We start from the raw sequence: 20,272 nt of genomic DNA, 5'->3' as shown, positions 1-20,272 counted from the left end.
TGGGTGAAACCGTGAGTAGCCTGTGGCCACTGATATCACTCGGTGTGGAACACATCTGGCTCATGACTCTCTACGTTTATTCTTAACTGGAAAATTTGAATTAAAGGTTTCTCCCTCGTCAAGTAGGACAGAGGAAGTTTAGGGACAAGTCAGTCCTTAGGAAAACCTTACACGGCTATTTAGGTTTATTGACTGAGAGCAATGCCAGAAAGACAGAGGAGCAAACTTTCTGCCACAGGCCGCAGGGCACTTCCTCTGCAGCCCTTCAGATGAGGGCCCAACCTTCCCAAAGAGTCAAAGCAGAACTCTCCGGACCCTGAGGAGGTGGCACCACTTTCTTCTCCATGCCTCTTCCTACTATCCACATGAGCTCTCAAGCGGTATCCCCACCCCTAAACACCAGAACTCCAAGCACAATGATCTGCACATAGTAGGTCCACCATAAACATTAAATTGAATCATAGAAAATTAGCTTCTGGGTGGAAAACTCCTGACTTAACATAATGGGTTTCTTCCCACCAAGAGGAAACGAGGCATTTTCCAATGAGGTCATCTATGAAGAAATGCTTTATTCCCTTATCTTGCCTGGCCAGAGCAAATGTACCTGGGAGCAGGGGCAAAATGATACCAGTTGGTACTAGCTATCATGAGTTGTTCAGGGCAACAGGTGTCTTAAGAAGTGGCTAACACGTGGGATACCAAAGGTACTAATAGGGTGATGCATCACCTTAACCCCCACCAAGAAGTGAAGCAGGTTCACGGGCACAGACACACTAGAGCAGAGCCATGCAGGTACCCAACCTGCAGGTGATGCCCACCTTCGAGGCTGGAAACCAGAGTTCTTTACCTAGTGAGGCATGAAGGCAGTTTCCTATCACAGCTCAGTGGTGCCTGGAAAATGCACTGCACTGTATTTCCAAGAAGCCAGGGTGTGAACAGTGTTCAGTGACGGACTTGTCCAGTTCGCCACATCGCCCCAACCCCCAGAAGCATGGAACACGTAGATCACGCACTAGATCACCGAGCAGAAACAAAAAGGAAAATGTGTCGTTATGTCTAGAGTGAGAGACACATGAGCAAAGATGAAAGAATGCTCCTATATCAAGTGAACTGCAAACAGCAAAAGCAAAAACAGATCCAGCCCAGTCATCCATCCCTGAAAAATTAATCTGTAACTGCAGATTCCAAAAGGACCTGCACTGTTGATAAAAGGATGGAAGACCAGTGCATCCAGAGAGATTGAGATTACCACATTACCTGATTTCTTCTCTTCCTACCTACATTGATTCTTATCCTATATGTTTTAGCTCAATACAACCTTTACATGATTCCACTCTCACACCATGGCCATTTTTTCCAGACAATTTTCCCAACATGAAATAAATACAAGATGAAAGTGGGACTTCACTTTCAGTAATATCTTAGCTCTGTATTTCTGTGATGGTAAATTGGATTTTAAATTGGACCGTCTGATGTCCTTTAAAATATACCTGAAAGGTGAAAAAAATTAATATGGGGAATTATGGTGTGTAAAAACTAAAATGGCTCCTAATCCTACCACCTAGATCATTCCTCTGGATTTGTTTTTAAAGAAAGACATTAAATGTACATGGATAGAAAATCCAAACATTACAAAAAGATAGACCATAAAGTGAAGTCATGCCTCCAGCCTCCTCTGGCTCTGGTCATCCCATACATGACTCAGCTATTTTCTGAATACCTTCCAGATGCAAGATTTGTTTATCTACCAGGATATATTCATGTAACACGGATGCACACATATTTACCCAAATGGAATAATAAAATCCTTCCTAATCTCACTTTTTCTTATATGATCTTAGAGAAGTTTATATATATGGACCTACAGATCTAACTTATTCTATTCCTGGCTGGATCATGATCTATGTATCCAACTCAAGATTAATGAGCTGTTTGGTTGTTTTGCATATTTATTTTGTTTAACCATCACAAGTAGTGCTGTAAAAAAAAAAACAAAAACAAAAACACCAAAATTAACATCTTTGCAAACTTTGTGAAAAAATCCTACCCAGTCATTGAGTGTATCCCTTAGCAACCACTTTGATAAATATGCAGTTACGTTGTGCAAGTATTATGGGTGGAAATCATGATAGAATTATTTCTAAAACAGAAGCCCCCTGAGTATAGCTAACTGCTTATAAATACATTGATCATCCACACTTAAGTAACTTAAGGAAAACTTAAGTAACAAATGGAAAAATGTCAGAGCTCTTTAAAATGCAAAAACAGAACATACTAATTTAGAAACTGACTGTTCTTAGGGGGGTACACAAAGGTCTTCTGGACGGTAAAGAGAATAAATCATGCACATACAGCTAGACATTGTGTTTCAAATTCTAGTCAGTTTTCCCATTTTCCACGTAAGGCTGAAAAATCATTGTTCCCTCTCATCTACATAACGTTGACAGATGCCACATCTATTTAAGTCTACCTAGGACATATTTTCCTTTTGAGAACTTGGGGGGAAATTTTTTAAACATAAAGACAAGAATTCAGTAAAGAAACCCAAAAAGTATCTCAGAAAATATCCAATTCAAATTTTTTTAGGAAATAGAATCAACATCCAAGAATTAGGTAATATGCAGTTATGCAGTTATGTTGTGCATAGTAGGAAGAACTATTGCTTTTCAGACTCCTACGCCTGTTTCCCACTCCCCACAGTCCTAATGAAGCTATCCTGGTTGGAATCCAGCTTCAGCCCCAGAAATGAGTGGGGAGGAGAGGGAAGGGTATCCAGTTATGTTGCAATTTGAGTGGTCCTGTGGGTATTCCTCTGATCTGGTCCTCACTTCACTTGGAAACCCTAGTTGGCAATTCCAAGCAAAGAGGTCAAATCATCTAATACCTCTAGGCCTAGTCTAATAAAACCTCTGGGTCAGCCATCAGGTGATTTCTACACTAGTCATGGAAAACCATGACCAACTTCAACTCAGACCAAAAGCATTAGAATTGGTTTGGAAATAGAGAAGGATAGGGAGAAGGAATGATAAAAGAAAATGTACACCCTGTTTTACAAGCACCCAATAACAAATACTGCAGGAACTAAAATCCTATCACTGCATTTCAGCCACCCAAGTGGAAAATCCTCTGGCTTATAAATCCATTCATCCAGTCAACAAGGCCTAAGTGTGTACTGCATGAATACACCAGTCAGTATAATAGCAACCTTGGGGTCTGTCAGTTTTAAAGGAATACATTTATACTTATTTTAGGAAATTTACAACTGATAAGCATATAAGACAAGGAGCCTTGCAGAAAGATCACGAAGGGATAGGTTTTTAAAGGAATTTGTTTTAGCCTGAGAAACATAAGCCTACAAATAGTAAGCTTTCATACCTTAATGTAAACTTTTACTTTTAATATAAGCTAGAAGGTATTTAAATAAAAGAAATATTAAGCTTCAAGAACAACAGCAAAACTAAGATATTTGACTTGACAAACATCATCCAACAGATCCACCAACATAAATTTTTATGAAGTCTCCTCGGATGGGAATGTTCCTTCTGTCGTGCACAGTTTTGAAGATATTGGTCCAAAGTTCGTCTTCTCTGTTAAGGTTGGTAAGCTTGTCAAAAGAATACTAAATCGTGGGGCACCTGTGTGGCTCAGTCGATTGAGCATCCGACTTCAGCTCAGGTCATGATCTCATATCTCATGAGTGAGTTCGAGCCCCACATCAGGCTCTGCGCAGACAGCCTGGAGCCTGCTTCGGTTTCTGTGTCTCCCTCTCTCTCTACCCCTCCACTGCTCATGCTGTCTCTATCTCTCAAAAATAAACATTAAAAAAAATAATCAGGAGAAAGGGAAAGAAAAAATAAGGAAGCCAGGAAGAGAAGAAGAAAGTAAAATGTTGAAATATACCAGTGGTTCTCAAACTTGAGCTGCATTAGAATCATCTGGGGGAATGTTAAGACACATCACTGGGCTCCATCCTGACTTCCTGACTCAGTAGGTCTACGGTGAGCCTAAAGATGTACATTTCTAACAGGTTTCCAGGTACAGCTGATGTTGCTGGTCCAGGTGCTGTACTTTGAGAATCACTAAGACTCTTAATGAATAGCTGAGGCTTTTGTACATAGCTATGTGTTCTGGATAAAAGATAATGGATATATTTTGAAAGTAAATGTTTACTATTAATCAACAATGTATTAATATAATGTTATTACTGTGGTCAAAAGTCTCTGGAATACAATAAATATGCCAATTTATCCTTGGAGACCACTTCTACTTGAGAAGCTAACCATTTGTATCCAAATTTCGTTCAGTCAATCTCCATTGGCTATTAGTAAGCAATTATTAATCTAAAGATTGTTATCAATTCCATAAAGGGAAATTTGAAAAAGTTGTTATTTTATAGTAAATTACAAAAAATTTGGAATGTAAAAAGAATTCATCCACGACCTTAAATGAATACCATTTTATTTTTACATTTCCTGCTAGTTAGTTACATGGTTACAACCTTAAGATTTGGTGATTAAAAAAAAAAAAATCTTTAGAAGTCCTGATTTGTGATCCAGATACTGGAATTTGTATCATGTGGCTAGTATTTGGCAACTACTTCTTTAATGGGATATTTAATCAGTAGTAACAATAAAATAACATTCATAGAGGTTAAAAAGTATCAGCATTTGTACCAAGTGCTTTACATATGTTAACCTGTTTTTCAGGCTAGTTATAATGTTGGTATAACTATTATTTCTATGGTTGTTGTTTAAAATGTTTAACAACCAGTAGGACGTGATCTCTGGCCAATTAGAACAGACTCCCCGCTCATGCAAACAACTGCTGTCTGCACATACTAAGTTGCTGACTATTTTTATTTTACAAATGAGGAAAACTGAAGGATAGACAGGTTAAGTATCTTGCCCAAGCAACACTGCTAGTCAGGGGCCAAATGGGACTTCAGCCCTGGTGGCCCAGCCCAACAGACAGCAGGTGTTTTTAACAAACTCCTAAGTCACAACTTACGAGTTCAAACTGTAGAGGCTGAGATTCTCCACTGAGAGGTGAGACACACAGACCCGAGTGTGACTGCAAAGTAACAAGACTCACTTTCAAATGGCCTCAGTCTTACCATTTAATAGTTGCCCTCCATCAACACAGAGGTTATTGATCACTTTCTTTGCAACATGTGCATGATCTAGCACTAACCAGAATGTTTTCTTCCATATTACATAGGTAACAACAGGAAGTGTTCCAGTCAGCATGGCATCCGTGATCATCCACATCCCTCAATACACCAAAGAAAAGAACCCGTTGATGTATGTGACTGGGGTGCACACAGATCAGGTAAGGGCAACTGAATTGCCTATAAAATTGTGTACTTTCAACATGGAAATACCCCATGAGGTTGGGGTGATCATGTCTCAGATCTTATGGATGGAAAACTTGAGAAGATAAAGGTTCTGCATCCTGAGTGCCAGGAAACTAGCAGTCAGTGTCCTATCAGAAGCAGGATACTGTTATAAGGAAACAATTACAGATGGTAGAAATTATTCCTAAAGCCTTGTTTTGGCCAGGTGAGGATCTGACTTTGTCAGAGCCCTGTCCATTGAGTAGTTAGTTCACTGACAAGTATGAGGTCGAACCCACCACGGGAGAACAATTGGTCTACACAGCTGCAGTTAGTAGCTAGTCTTTAAGACACTGGCCTGGGGGCGCCTGGGTGGCACAGTCGGTTGAGCGTCCGACTTCAGCCAGGTCACGATCTCGCGGTCCGGGAGTTTGAGCCCCGCGTCAGGCTCTGGGCTGATGGCTCAGAGCCTGGAGCCTGTTTCCGATTCTGTGTCTCCCTCTCTCTCTGCCCCTCCCCCGTTCATGCTCTGTCTCTCTCTGTCCCAAAAATAAATAAACGTTGAAAAAAAAAATTAAAAAAAAAAAGACACTGGCCTGGCCTTCCACCTGGTAGTGATCAACCCTGTTCCTCATTTTTATCAGCTGGGCCTCATGCCCAGGCCCAGGCCTACCCCCAGGCAATTAAATCAGAATCTCCAGGGCTAAGACTCCAGCACCAGAGATTCCATAAAAGCCCCCACTTCCAAGTGGTTCTAACATGCAGCCTGGGTTCAGAAGCACTGTGTAGCCAAATCCCCGGACACTGGCTCAGCCTTAGTCTGGCACTTAGAGCTGGTTCTACAGCAGTGTTATTCCTGTGGTGCGCATAGGTAACTACCGGAAATCGAAATCTTAAAATGGGGCACAGGAAAGAACCCTGAATCAAATCACTCACAACCTACTGGTACTGCAAATGGTCTTAGTACCTACCAGGTAAGCACCCGTGCTGCCCCACCAAGTGGCGCCAGGAGGATTTGAATACTTCCAAGTTTAGGTTAATTGACTACAAGAAGTGTGGCCAGGTCAGTGATGTGAAAGCAGCCTAATGATCCCTCCCCCGCCCAGACATGTGACCACAGGATTTCCTAACATGTTAAAAGGAACATCACAGATCACTTTGCTTCCTGAGACTGATTTGATGTCCTTCTTTGCAGGCTGGTGACATCAGTTGTAATGCTGAAATAAATCCACTGAAAATAGGACACACAGCTTCTTCTGTATCTTTCAAGAATGAAAATTTCCGGCACATAAAAGAATTGGTGAGGACAGGTTAATGGGGTGAAAGTTTCCTTGGGTGATTTTTTGTTTTACCTGGAAATCAACGCACTTCTTTTCTCCTACCATCTCTTATGGTAGAACTTTTTCATTTTGGCTTTGATGGACTGTATGAATCAAGACTTAGAAAATACACTCTCAAATCCAGGTTATTGGGACTATTACTTATGCCGGTAATAAAAAATACGTGTTCCATATTTCATGAAATCCAAAGGATTCCATGTGAAACTACTGTTTTGTACCAGGCGCTTTGTAAGCATTGCAAAGAGCTGTGAGGGCAGCATGGTGTGCTTTGAAGGTGAAGCTCCTTACATCTCCCTTCCACATCATCACTGATATCTTATTTAGCTGCTTAAAATGCCTCTCTAGCCGCCTTCTCTGTTTTCCAATATTTCATTATCTCCTGCTCCAGAGCTACGCCCCTTTCTTTGAGAAAGAGGCTAGTCTAGTACTCAAATAGTAAATGTTTAGCAAACAGTAACCCTAAACAAACCATAGTTCTCTAAGAACAACACGGAAATTCTGGTTTTCTTTTACTGCACTGGTTTTGTGATGAATGGGATGGGGGGATGGGGGGGTGGGGGGGGTGGGTACAGGAAAACAGGAGAATGAAATTTTTTTTTAAGTAACTATAGTAGAATTACAGTGTAAATATGACATATCTAAACAGTAGTATGTAAAAATGTCCAGGAGAAATCATCTCAGAGTATGCCAAAATATTATACCTTTGAGCATTTTCCTTATTTTTGTGAAAATGTTTTGATTTTTGTAAAAGGGGTAACTGATCACTGTGAACAACCTAAAACTATAACAGCACAAAAACACTACAAAGAAACTAAAGTCCTCTAGAAACCTAACAGCTGGCCACTCAGTATCTAATGAATATCCTTCTCTATATCTCTAAGTATTCATCCATACCAAGATACATGTACACTGTTACATAAATCGACCATGTTACCTTTTTTTATAGGTCATTCGGTCACTGAACACTTTTAATAGACTTTACTTTTTAGAGCAGTTTGAGGTTCATGGCAAAACTGAGTGGAAAGTACAGAATTTCCCAACTACTTTCTGCCCCCACTGTCCAAATCCCCTCCCACATCAGAGCGGTACATTTGATGCACCTAGTGACAACATCATAATCATCCAAAGTCCATAGTTTACATTAGGATTTACTCTTGATGTCAGATATTCTATGGATTTTCACAAATGTATAATGACCTGTTTCCACAATTATAGTATCCTAACAGAATAGTTTCAATGCCTTAAAACTCCTCTGCATCCCATGTAGTCATCCCTCCCTAACCCTTGGCAACCACCGATTGTTTCACTGTCAACTATGTTTTTGTTAGAGCATGAGCAGGGGACAGAGGGAGGGGGACAAGTGGAAGAGAGACTCCGTCATAAGCAGGCTCCACACTCAGTCCCACAACCCTGGGATCATAACCTGAGCCGAAATCAAGAGTCAGAGGCTCAACCTACCGAGCCACCCAGGCATCCCTTTATTATGTTTAATGACTAAATTGCACTGCAATTTTGTGCATGTATATTCGATAACTTACTTACCTAGTATGTTGTGGATAAACACAATTATTTCATTTTGGGGGGTGTGTTTACTCTCAGAAGTAGTGACGCAATAAACAGGCTCGATGTACTCTTCTCCACACATTTGTTATCTCCCGAGGCCTTCCATGCAGATGGGAAATGGCCAGGCAGAGTGTGCACCTTTTACCTTTTGAAGCAAAGCGACACAATCTCCTGAAGAAGGGTTATGACTACTAACAGTTCATGAGGTTGTCTGTTTCCCTAGATCCTGCCCAGCACTGGGTTTTATCTGTCTTTAAAATTTTAGCATTTACTCTTTAAAGTCCATACTAACTCTCTCCTTTTACCATTGACTTCAACCTGAAAGAACTGTAGAAGTGCTACGTGTAGCAATGTTACCTGCTGGCTGAAAGACCTTCAGGTCAAAGGAGAGTACTTCCTTAATGTGTCTACCAGAATTTGGAATGGGACTTTTGCGGCAGTAAGTATAAGCTTTATTTGTTGGGTTTATCAATAGCAAGGGAGCAGAAGGGTTCACTGTCAATAAATTCATACCCTTTGACAAAAGTAGTATTCTCGCTATTATCAGCAGTGCCCAAATGACTCCAAGCAATTGTATCCTGGAAGGCAACATGCTTCCATCCCTTTCCAAAGCTTGCCCAACCTGGCTGTGCCTCAGAATCATCTGGGGTGCTTGTAAAGCATCAGCTTCATGGACTCCATGCCAACCCACGACATCAGTCTCTGACATGTCATCAGGATCCCCTGTGCTGTCTTGGGGTACAGTGAGCCACCTGCTTTGTCTTCATCCTCATGCTCTTGATATTTCTGACTCCCTAGTCACCTGTACCATGCCCAAATCAAAGTGCCTATGTCTGTCTCCTTCCTTGAGCTCCCAGCTAATTGATCTCAACCCACCACGCAGATGAATCCAACATCAGGATCCATCTTCCTATGTTAGAGCCATGGGACTACTCTGCTCTCCTGTTTTACCCTTTCTTTGGTCAAATCCCAGTGTACACACAGCTTTTTCAATCATTTGTCTCATGAAAAGTTTAAAGAAGGTGTCAAAACAGTTTAAAGAAGGTGTCAAGAACAGTTAAAAGTTTAAAGAAGGTGTCAATGTTTCCTGCCATTTCTCAGGTATGACTCTGTGGTAGTGATATCTGCTTTTGGCAGAGATTTCAGTAGCCCAGAATCTCAGACTGGTATGACAAATATAGGGATAGACAGGGCTTCTTAAAGCAGACTGCGTAAGTAGATAGCTATTCATTTTAGCAACACTGGCTCTGATCGAGGCAGCAAAAAATTAGTCTGAAACACCCCTGCGCCGGGGGTCTTCATGGCTCTTCTGGATTTTTTTTAAAACAAATAATCAGTCCTTGAGGTGCTTACCAACCAAACTCTATTCCCCGTTTTCTAATCGCTTCTTGATCTCTGCAAGAATCCCATTCCCTGCTGTGGAGTCTTAAGATTAGAAGACTGAGTTCCCTTTGAACTCGTCCATGGAACCACAATATAAGCAATATTCTTGGATAAAGACGTAACAGAAAGAGGAACAGTGAAAGGCAGGGAGGGGAAAAGGGAAGTAGGCGTGTGGAGGAGGCGCTCGGTTTTCTTCTTGCTGGCTTTTGTTAGTTACATTTACTTGCAAGGCTTGCAGATACCTCCAAATCCTGTAAGATGGGAAGCATGCAGTGAGCTAGCTACACCACCATCCCAGATGATGCAGTTTGGTGCCACATTTCACCAATTGGTTCTTATCTCCTTAGATCTGAGGAAGGAATGTTTTCCTGGCAACCTTTGCCAGCAGGGAAGGAAAACTGCTGTGCATCAAAATGCATTTGTGCCGGCTCTGTAAAAAGCATTTGGGTTTTTTGAGTTTGTGTAAAACTGTATTTTAACGGTAAGACTTTTTAAAGCAACTTCCCGAAAGTTTTCAAGAGCAGCAATTTCATTTCTGGGAGCAAATTTCTGAAGAAATGTATTTACGCTTTTTCGACGTGGTTATGGTTAAGATGGAAAACTCCCATGAGAGTTATTGTCTGTCACACCCTACACATCTTCCTCTTTGACGAAAGGTCAAATGTTTATTCTCACCTTGTTTCTGGCTATTTCAACAGCCAAATGGATGTTCTCAGACCACCCAGGAGATCCAGTCTGAAATATGAACCTCATTTCCTGTAGTAGAGCCCATTAACATACTGCCTTTCACCCTTTTTCTGATGCAGTGCAAGTGAACATTGCAAGTAATTTCCTCACAAAGTGATTGTTCAGGCTTCCAATGGCATTGTTGGCTGCCATTTCTAAGGCAAAGCCTTGTTGAATGCCAGCTGGTGTGTTACTTCATTCTCTCAGGTATGCATGGTGTAACTACCACTGCTTGTTAACCCTGCAGGATATCATGTACACAGTTGCGCAAAGAGCCAGGTTTGGGAGGGCAGGTAGGTCAGTGTAAAGAAATTCTTTTTAGTCTACAGGGACTGTGAAACCAGCATCACCTAACTGCTTTTTTTTTTTTTTTTTTTTTAAGGAAACAATTGTCAATACTCTAAATGTTTCCCCCAATAATATGTTTAAGATACAAATGATCAGGGTAACTTCTGATGCAATCTTCCATCTTGAGAAAATTAAGACTAATCAGAGACTGGGGGTCAGAGTCGGCGGGGGGGGGGGGGGTGGTGGGGGGAGGAGGAAATAAATCGCTCACTTTTTGGATATGCATTCTTTTTTTGGCTCCAAGATATAATTTAGCAAATTACCTCATGTAGTATGTTGAAATATGTGCCTTGGTAACCAGAAAAACTGAATCCTAGTAGCCAGAGCATATGAAGGCAGTTCTCCAATCTGGGCATTGTATGCTATTTCAAGCAAGCATCAGTCCCGAGAATTGCATTACAGAAAAAAAAAAAAAAAAAAATACACATCAATAATGTATCCATTGAAAAAGAATTTTCTTGTAACTAGATCCAGGAATACATGTAAAAGCTATTTCAAGTTAGGTGGTTACTAGTAACAGCATAAAATCTGTGTCCTTCGTATATGTCTGCACCAAATAATTTTTTTTTATAGAAACACTTAGATTAGGAAACCTGAAATTACTCATTATGTAGCTTGACAAAAGGTTCAGGGTGTCTGCTGCTGACATGCATGGTCAAGTCTAAGTGTACTTCTACTGTTTTTAATTTGATTTTCCATTCCATTATTTGACTTAGGTAAATCTATAAAAACATCAAGCTTGCAACTTTCCCTCATGTTGAAAAACTTCATAAAGTTTTAAAAAATCTGAACTGTGATCTTTCCCAATTAAAAGCTTCATTTCTAAACCTTTGTTTTTTGGGTTTTTTTTTTTTTTTTTTTTTTTTTTTTTTTTTTTTTTAACTGTTTTCAAGTTAGACCTGGGGAGCTCTTTTTAACCTACAATGCCTGGACTTCATCCCCAACACCCGCACCCCCCTTCCCGCTGAGGTTTAATTTGCGATTGTGGCAGGGCCCGCCCACCCACCCCACGTGCTTAGTCTCCCAGGTCCTTCTCATGTGTGGTCCTCCACAGATCACCAACTCAAGAACACCAAGATTCTGGAGTCTTCAGAGCTGCCATTTGCTCTTGTCCTTTCCCTCAAGGAAATAAATAATAAACACACCAATTTCATGCGTTCATTCCTGCTAAGATAAAACATGTTTTTTATTTCTATGTTCCAGTCAACTTTCCAGACAGTACAGCTGACCGCATCTGCAGAAATAAACACCTATAACCCTCAGATATATGTGATCGAAGAAAACACAGTCACGGTGAGTATACCTTATCACTCCTAGTAGGCACTGGTCTTTGATAGGCATTCCATTTCTGAAAACTTGAGAGTAGTGGTTCTTCTCACCTACATGGTTATAGAATATAACTGAAACTCTAAAAACCTGATGTGAGGTTGAGCTTTTTGGCAAAGGTATCTGCTACTCAAACAAGTCCAGTGAAGTACTTGTCCTCCGCATTTCCCACCCCCACCTCCCCTTGTTGGCAAAGCTGGACCAGCAGTGACCGTGCAGCAGAAGGCACAACAGAGGGGGTTCGTCTTATTTGTGACTCCTTCCTCCGTGCCTAAACCAGCACCACCAGCTCTTCCTTCCTTCTTTTGACTTCACAAAACAGTCTAGGTCACAGGCCATAACATTCAGGTCATTCTTATTTGAATCATAGATTGTATTTTACAGTATTTTTTAAAGAGAAAGTGCTTAAGTATGCTTAATAAATAAGGCATTTATTAGAGGGTATTTTTTTTTTTTTTTTTTTTAGTATTCCTTATAGCTACATACTGGCACTGTGTATAGGGTCCATTCATTAGTTCTTATAGTCTAGAAAATTATAAATGTTCCCCTTGATATAAAACAAAAAAAGGGTCTTGCAAAGAAATGCACTTTTAGAGAAAACAAAGGCTCACTGTTCTAAGGGCTGGCACAGGACAACTTTCCTTTGCAGTGAGTCTCTGGTTGGAATATGCCATATTTAGATAGAGCAGGATTTCCATGCTCTGCTAATCTGCTGGCAGAGCCCTTTCCATTTTTCCTCCTAATGCTTTTGTTACAAACTAGAAGCCAGTTTAAGACTCTATCCCAAAGACCAGCCTGGCAGCTGGCCTCAGTCCACTGTTGTAGCCATTAAAAAGCCAATGGCCCTGTGAACTCTGGACCTCTCTCCATACTTGAGAGTAAGGCTCACACACGGCCCTGGTATCTCACTCTGGTCCCAGGGGAAATTATTCCAAAAGAGGATGCTGTTTGGCCTCTGGCTTAAGACCCTCAGTCAAGGCCCACACCCACTCTTCAGAGGCTGGGGCATGGAAAATCAGAAATGGAGCCAAAGGAAATGTGGACTTCAAATTCAAAGTATTATGAACTTAGCAGTACTATAGATATTTTAACAGTTCATTTTACAAAAATGTAGTGTTCAGACTATCTGAATATCTGCTGAGGTCTTTTTTTTTTCCAGAAAGTACTAGTAAATAAGTTATAATTTGAAATTAACAATTTTAATGAACCTTTAGATTTTTTTTCTTGGTTTTCTCTGAGCAATATTGGTAAATAACAAAGGCCAACTATTAATTGTCTATGAAACTAGATTTTGAATCCAAATATTCTAGATGATTTTTTGAATATTTGGAATCCAGATAATAATCTGACCTATCTCTCTATAGGGTAGATTAAGTGATTCTTAAATTTGTTTGAATTCTGGTCCACTTAAAAATCTGAGAAAAAAACTTATACTCGTGGATCCCTTTGGATCCATGGACCCCAGACTGGGAGATTCTGGAATGGAGAGTAAAGATATGACTGCCATTAAGCAGTGAACTATATGAATTCAGTTACTTTATTCCTAAATTTATAAAGCCTTATTTTATCCCTTGAAAATACAAATGAGAAGTAACAGAATTACCAAAAGGCCAGACTCAAATTTAGTCCAACTCATAAATTCTGTGATAAGCAGCAGCTTGTCTGCCATGGTCATGTAGTATTCAACCAGTCAGTAAGATTTTTGTTACCTTGCTTTGCCCACAATGTAGTTCTTAGTATTCTTAATACACTTTGTGGAGGAAATGGTAGGGATTCTTTCTGTAACTAAAAACATATATATACATACACACACATACACACAATATGTATATACAGTAAAACCTTGGATTGTGAATAACTTGTTCTGCGAGTGTTCCGCAAGACGAACAAACATTTCTAATAAATTTTAACTTGATCAATGAGCGATGTCTTACCATAGGAGTAGTCCGTGATGCTGAACATCCCACTGTCACAACTGAGCTGGTGGTTCCTAAAAATTCGCTTTGATTCACAAGTACTCTGGATTACAAGCATGTTTCTGGAATGAATTATGCTTGCAAACCAAGGTTTTACTGTATATAAAATATACAGTATTTTACCATTAGAACTCTTAGGGCTGCCATTCTATTACAGAGTCACAAAGATTCCCAGGAAGTGGACATAAAGGATCGCACATAGCCTCCAGGACAATTTATCACTGAAAAGGTCAACTTGAGCCCTGAGCTATTAACTACCACTTTTTAACAATGCACATCAAGTACTCTTGAGTGAGAGTTAAGTGAAATCAATATTTAGAAGCCCGGTACAAAGCTGCTGTTGCTTAATCACAAGGCATCTGAGTTGTTGATTTGTTTGGTCCTTGGCCACCCCTGCCCCCTTCCAAGTTTGGACTCCAAATGCTGTCATTTGACAATGAGACTGTCTGCCAGAAACTAAAGTTCCTATTTCATAAATAAAGCATCTAAAGTTGTCAGAGATGACATAACCACTAAATACGGACACAATTAAAGGGAGGAAACTAGAAAACTTGTATTCTTTGCCTGTACTTTGCAGAAGCATTTTCTCTAGAAATTGTACTGCACAATGTTTAGCTGAGGAATGAGATCCTGACCAAGTGACATCACCTTTCTAGACCACCATTAATAAAATCAGAGACTTTGAATAGACCATCTCACTTTTTTGGGGGTGCTACCATTAGTTAACTGTTGCATGTATACATACATTTACAGATTCCCATTACGATAATGAAACCCCATGAGAAAGCTGAAGTACCAACTGGAGTTATAGTAGGAAGTGTAATTGCTGGAATCGTTTTGCTATTAGCTCTGGTTGCAGTTTTATGGAAGGTAAGAAAATTATCATACTTAAAAATATGGGGCTCCTGAATACATCTGTCTTGAATTTCCTTATCAAACAGTAACCTTAAGTTTTATGTGGTACCTACCTCCATCATAAGAGAAAAGGAAAGGCAAATTTATTTGCAAATTCTCACATCCGTTCCTGAAAACCATCAGTAAGGATTTTATATACAATATATAAAATGAGGTCTGGATCCCAATACTTCTTTTTCCAACCTGCCTTTCATCCAGACCCCTGAATGTTTTGTTCAGGTACCAAAAAACAAAACAAAACAAAACAAAACAAAAACAAAAAAACCAGACCCTGGAAAATGTATGCCGTTCAGTTCAACCCTGTGTATTATTTCCTCACTGAAAAGCTGAGACCAAGTCATAGTCTGCACATCATCCTCTCCAGAGCCCCAGAGATTCCCACAGGGGCTTTAGTGGGCAGCCAAGGGGGTCTGAGGCCCCATAACAAAATAATTCACACGTGGTAAAAACTGTACATCACCTTACAGCTTGGCTTCTTCAAAAGAAAATATGAAAAAATGTCCAAAACTGCGGATGAGATTGACGAGACCACAGAACTCAACAGCTGAGCCCCATGGCGGTCTCACTGCAACGTGAGCTGTGGCAGCACAGCCAGGGTTTGCTGTTTGCGTGAATGGATTTGTTTTAAATCCCAGTGCTTTATGTGTAAGCGGTAAAACTCGCCTGATACTTTACGAAAACTGCAGGTCAGTTTGGGAAGAAGAAATTGTTTTTTTTCTTTTGGGGGGGGGGGCTAGGAGTAGAAAGGGTAAAAGACGTATTTTATATGGGTGGGGGGTGGGGGCGGGGAGTGACCTTTACACTGGCTGGTCCAGAGTTTACATAATGTGCATTGTGTCAGAAACATGAAATGCTTCCAAACATGAGAAGTCTTAAAGAAAAATAGAACCTTTCTCAGATTTGGTGGGGGGAACCCCAACCATTTAAAGTGATTGTTTTTAAACAGTGACCACAAGAGTGGAAGTACTTGGCCTAGCTATATAATTAGCTTGGATACTGAGGTTGATGGGGGGAAAAAGACAACACAGGTCTTCAACTTATGCTGGTCATCCAGAGCTGTCACAGAGGTTATTTTAAGTGACCTTTTTGTTAATGAAGTAAGGTATAATTTGCTGCTGTCGGCCTTCTCAGAGTCCCTTTTTTGCTATGATCTATTTATCAAAACAATCTTGGATACCTGGTAGGAGCTTAGAGTATGCTTCCTACGGAGGAAACCTCCATTTAAGGGGGTGGGGGCTGGGAGGGTAGTTTAGAAGTCAAATGCAAAATTGTTTAAAATCTGTATCACAACATTGATGGTAAAACCCTATCTACTAGAGGCCCAGCCTGTGCCAAAAGAAGTAGGAAGTTCCCTTTCTCCTTCACCATGCACAACTGGCTGACTTGACTGCCTGGCAGGGACCTAGTTTGAATTTATGGAAGAGGAGTAATTTCTTTGGCATCCTTCCTCCTTCCGTACTAAACCACTCTTGCACCTACCTCCTGGTGTCCCCATCTTCTAGAAGCCCACTAAGGCGTGCCTTCCTCTCTAGTAATTCAGGGTTAGCCACCTCCCTTTGGCCTTCATCCAAATCTCCAATTCTTTGGAGCAGCTGCTCTACACCAGGTGTGAGAAAGAAAAATCATCTCACTTACCTACTTGCATAAATAATCCCTTTAACTCCAGGAAGCTATTTTCCTTTATTGCTAAACAAGTAAGAAAAATAAGCCACGGTGAATTTCTAATTGTTGGAATTTCAGGCAATGCAAACAAAGTACAAAACAAAACTCGGGAATTTGCAAATTACGAGGAGACCTTGGAAGCCCCCAAATTAGCAGGTGCACCCTCTGTGCTTGTGTGTTGCTGGAGGACTTAAACTTTCAGAAGAATGACTCCCACCTGGGCAAGTATGCTCATTAGGTAGCTCCTTAGGTCCCAACTCCTGGAACACTTATTTGGTCAAAAGAGGATGAAACCCAGTGGTCCATATTTTAACAAGCATCCCAGTCACTAACGTAAATGGACTGCCTTGGAACGCCACCGTTTCTCCTGCACCTTCTTTTGTTTGAGCCCACACACTCTCCAGGAGGGACTGGGAGAAAGGCAGAGGCAAAGGCAAGTGGGAACTATTTAATGTCAGAAACTGCATACCTAAGGCTTTGGACAAATCACTTGGCCTCTTTAAACTACACTGTCCTCATTATAAAATGAGAAGACTGGGTTGGAGTTCAGCAGCAATGCTTTTAGTTTTGAAAGTCGAAGATCTGGATTTCTTACAATTACAGACAATCCTCAAAAAACCTGACTTTGAAAACAAGTACGTGCCTGTGTGCATCAGGCCCAACTGCTCTTCTGGCCTGGCTCCTGTGAGCTATCTAGAGCTATCTGTGTTGTCTGGTAACTTATTTTGTATTTGACAAAGCAAAACAAACCAGGTGGAAAAATCAGCCATAAAATGGCAGGGGCTTATAGCTTTGGCTATCTCTAGATGTGCTAAAGCCCAATTCTTATAACAGCTGTGTGGATTCAAATACTTTGAGTCCAAAATTTTTTTAAAGAGTGGAGGAAAAACCAAAGTTGATAAAGAATATTTAAGAAACCATGTAACTACTGTGTACATATACAGACTAGTTCTTCGGGGTGCTATACAAAGAATTCTAGCAGGTCATTCCTTTTATTTCACTCTGCCTCGGCTTTCTTACAGAAGCACTAAACTGAGGTCACGTGCCCACAGCGAGCTTGAGCGCTTTGGCCAAGCCAGGGCTTAGGTAGTGTACCTCGTCAGGACTGTCTCCATGAAGCAGCTGGCTTACTACAACCTAAAAACTTAGCCACTGGTCTCTGTGCCATTTATTCCACTGGGGCAGGGTTTCTTTGCCTGGGCCTTGCTGACAAGGGGCTGGGTGACTCCTTGCAGGGGGCTGTCCTGTGCACAGTAGGGTGTTGAGCAGCATCCCTGGCAGCTACCAGGTGCCAGGAGCATCCTCTCCCCCAAGTTGTGACAATATACAAGTATCTCCAGACACTGTATCACACTTCCTGGGAGGCAAAAGTCACCCCAACGGAGAAGCACTGCGCCAGGAGCAAGTGGCCTAAATGGGCAACAGATTTGAGGCAGGGGCTCTAGTGAGGAGTATTTCTCCAACACTTTTAAGCAAAGGCGAGTATTTAGCCAAGAAATCAAAGAACAAAACCCCACTGCTTGAAAACAAGTTATGTATTCCTAGTCAGCCTTACTTCTGCTTTAAAAGTAAGTATAATACGGGGCTTAAAAAACACCATCTTAAAGTTTCCATTTCATAAATGGTATATATAAACAAGATCTGTAGAATGTGATTAAAAAGAGTTGCTTCATGCATGGCTGCCACACAAGCCATATAAAATAGTAAAATAGTTTGTAAAGAAGCTGCATTGAGACTTGAAATTGTGCATCATTCATTTTAGTAGCAAAAGAACTGGAGATTTTTTTTCTAGCTGGCAGTGTTCTCTTTATAAAATAGTAGAAATTATTAACTGTGAAAAAGAACTAAACCCAATTTATCCTAATCACGTAAGTGATTATACAAAAAACTATCATAAAAGGTATAATTTTATAATGTATTTATCTCTCCTGATATACAGCTGTAAGTTATTAAAAATCTCCCACGCTGATGGTGCGGAGCCTGCTTAGGATTCTCTCTCTCCACCCTTCCCCGACTCGCTCTAACAAAAAACTTAAAAATATATATATATCGATTAAGACATTAAACGGAAAATAGGATCCCTCAAACTGAGCACCGTGGCCTAACTTTACTTTTTCAATTTGCACACGAAAAATACCTGCATACATGACTTTTCAGGACTATGCCCTTCATGTGTATTAACAAATACCCATTTTAAACAATTTGAAAGGCTAAACATCTAGAGGTAGAAGATAAACATGAGGGTAAAGTCTGAAATAAAAAGTGTTTACTTCTTCGAACCTTAAAGGATGAAACCGTTTTTTTATATTTACATATGGCTACATTTTCATCTGTACCTGGTTTATTTTGACAGATAAAATGTATATATTGTACGACTATGTTAGAATTGTACATTTTCTAAAGAGAAAGGATCTTGGATATTTTCCTTCATGTAAAGTATAAATCTTTAAGATGTGATTAAGTATATTTGTTTTTGATTAACTGGTTTTTGCCTTTTTTCTCTCCAAAAATATAAAAATGAATGTATCATGTTCATCAAGTTGCACAACTCATTTGATTCCTGAGAAATCATTGGAAAAGTAATCAACATTAACGAGAAAAGCTCTTAACTAAGAATGAGACTCTAAAGTGTTTTTTAATTATAAACCACTCTTCATACCACATTACTAAATTATAATTAAAGTTGTTTTGAAAATAAAGTTACTGACTTTGGACTTCTGATTTTATGGCTCGTATATTTCAGTGTATTTATGGTATGCACTCACCCTGCTTCAGAACACGTTCAAGACTCCATGTAAGAGTGAGGATGTATCTAATTTCTTACATTATTAGCAGTGACCACAGGCTGTTTTGTAAGAACCTTCAATTGCCTTCATAGTTTACGGACTAGATGTAAAACCTTGCTTCTAAACGTGTGGTCCACAGATAGGCAGCCCGGCATCATCTGGGGCCCATTACCAAATGTGTATCTCCACGGCATCCAGAAGTGAATTCGAAGGGAAGTTTAACGAGATTCTCCAACGAATCACGTTCCATATTGAAAGTTTGAGAAGCACTGCTCTAAAGCACAACTTCTCTCTCCAAATGTGTACTTGGAAGAGAGAGAAAAAGTTGGCCAAACCACTGCAACTTGCCAAAACATTCAGGGTTTTTTTTTTTTTTACTCTAGTTTTAGTAGTAAGCAGGAGGGTTTAAATATTTTAAGGATTAAATATGCTAAAGGTATTAGGTGTTGTGAAAGCTACGTATCCAGCTTACCGACTGGCCCTCACTGTACAGACTGGCGCATTAATGCAAAGCTTGGGTGGCACATGTTTCCATTTCCATGGATACACACGTGTCTCCCATTCCCGCATCAGGGGATCGCTCAGATGCCTTCCTCAGCCCTGCCCATCTCAGTCCCGGTGAACCAAGGACTGCAGAACCATCACAGTGTGTCTCATACACATCGTACATTAAAATACAACCATGAACAAAAAGAACATTAGCTCTGGCACAGAATAGACCCGTATTCCCAAACTGGAAAATAGTTTTATAATTACTCATTTTTTTTAAAAGTAATTCCTTTTACTTACTCTACATCACCTTTTAAAAACTATAAACAGCATTTTAAAAACTTCCATCCTCATCCTATTGTATAACTTAAACCCTTAGTATTTTAAACTCTGATACCAATTAAACAATGGAAATAATTGTACTCA

At 40.2% G+C, this 20,272-nt stretch overlaps 1 protein-coding gene across 1 annotated transcript in view; it reads left to right on the top strand.

The window, feature by feature from the left end:
* ITGA2 (integrin subunit alpha 2) overlaps positions 1-19,285 on the top strand; it is a 110,678-nt gene extending 91,393 nt beyond the window's left edge. Inside the window, exons 24-30 of the mRNA XM_045438253.1 lie at positions 3,493-3,595; positions 5,218-5,328; positions 6,528-6,632; positions 8,561-8,674; positions 11,896-11,985; positions 14,748-14,864; positions 15,377-19,285. Of these exons, the coding sequence (XP_045294209.1) occupies positions 3,493-3,595; positions 5,218-5,328; positions 6,528-6,632; positions 8,561-8,674; positions 11,896-11,985; positions 14,748-14,864; positions 15,377-15,457 (721 nt within the window). The 3' untranslated portion in view covers positions 15,458-19,285. The remainder of the gene's footprint in view (positions 1-3,492; positions 3,596-5,217; positions 5,329-6,527; positions 6,633-8,560; positions 8,675-11,895; positions 11,986-14,747; positions 14,865-15,376) is intronic.
* The last annotated feature ends 987 nt before the right edge of the window (positions 19,286-20,272 follow it).

This window comes from Leopardus geoffroyi, chromosome A1 (genome assembly GCF_018350155.1).
Source record: "Leopardus geoffroyi isolate Oge1 chromosome A1, O.geoffroyi_Oge1_pat1.0, whole genome shotgun sequence".
Classification (NCBI taxonomy): Eukaryota; Metazoa; Chordata; class Mammalia; order Carnivora; family Felidae; genus Leopardus; species Leopardus geoffroyi.
Note: the sequence above shows the minus strand (reverse complement) of the source record. Positions and strands in the feature narration are given on the sequence as shown.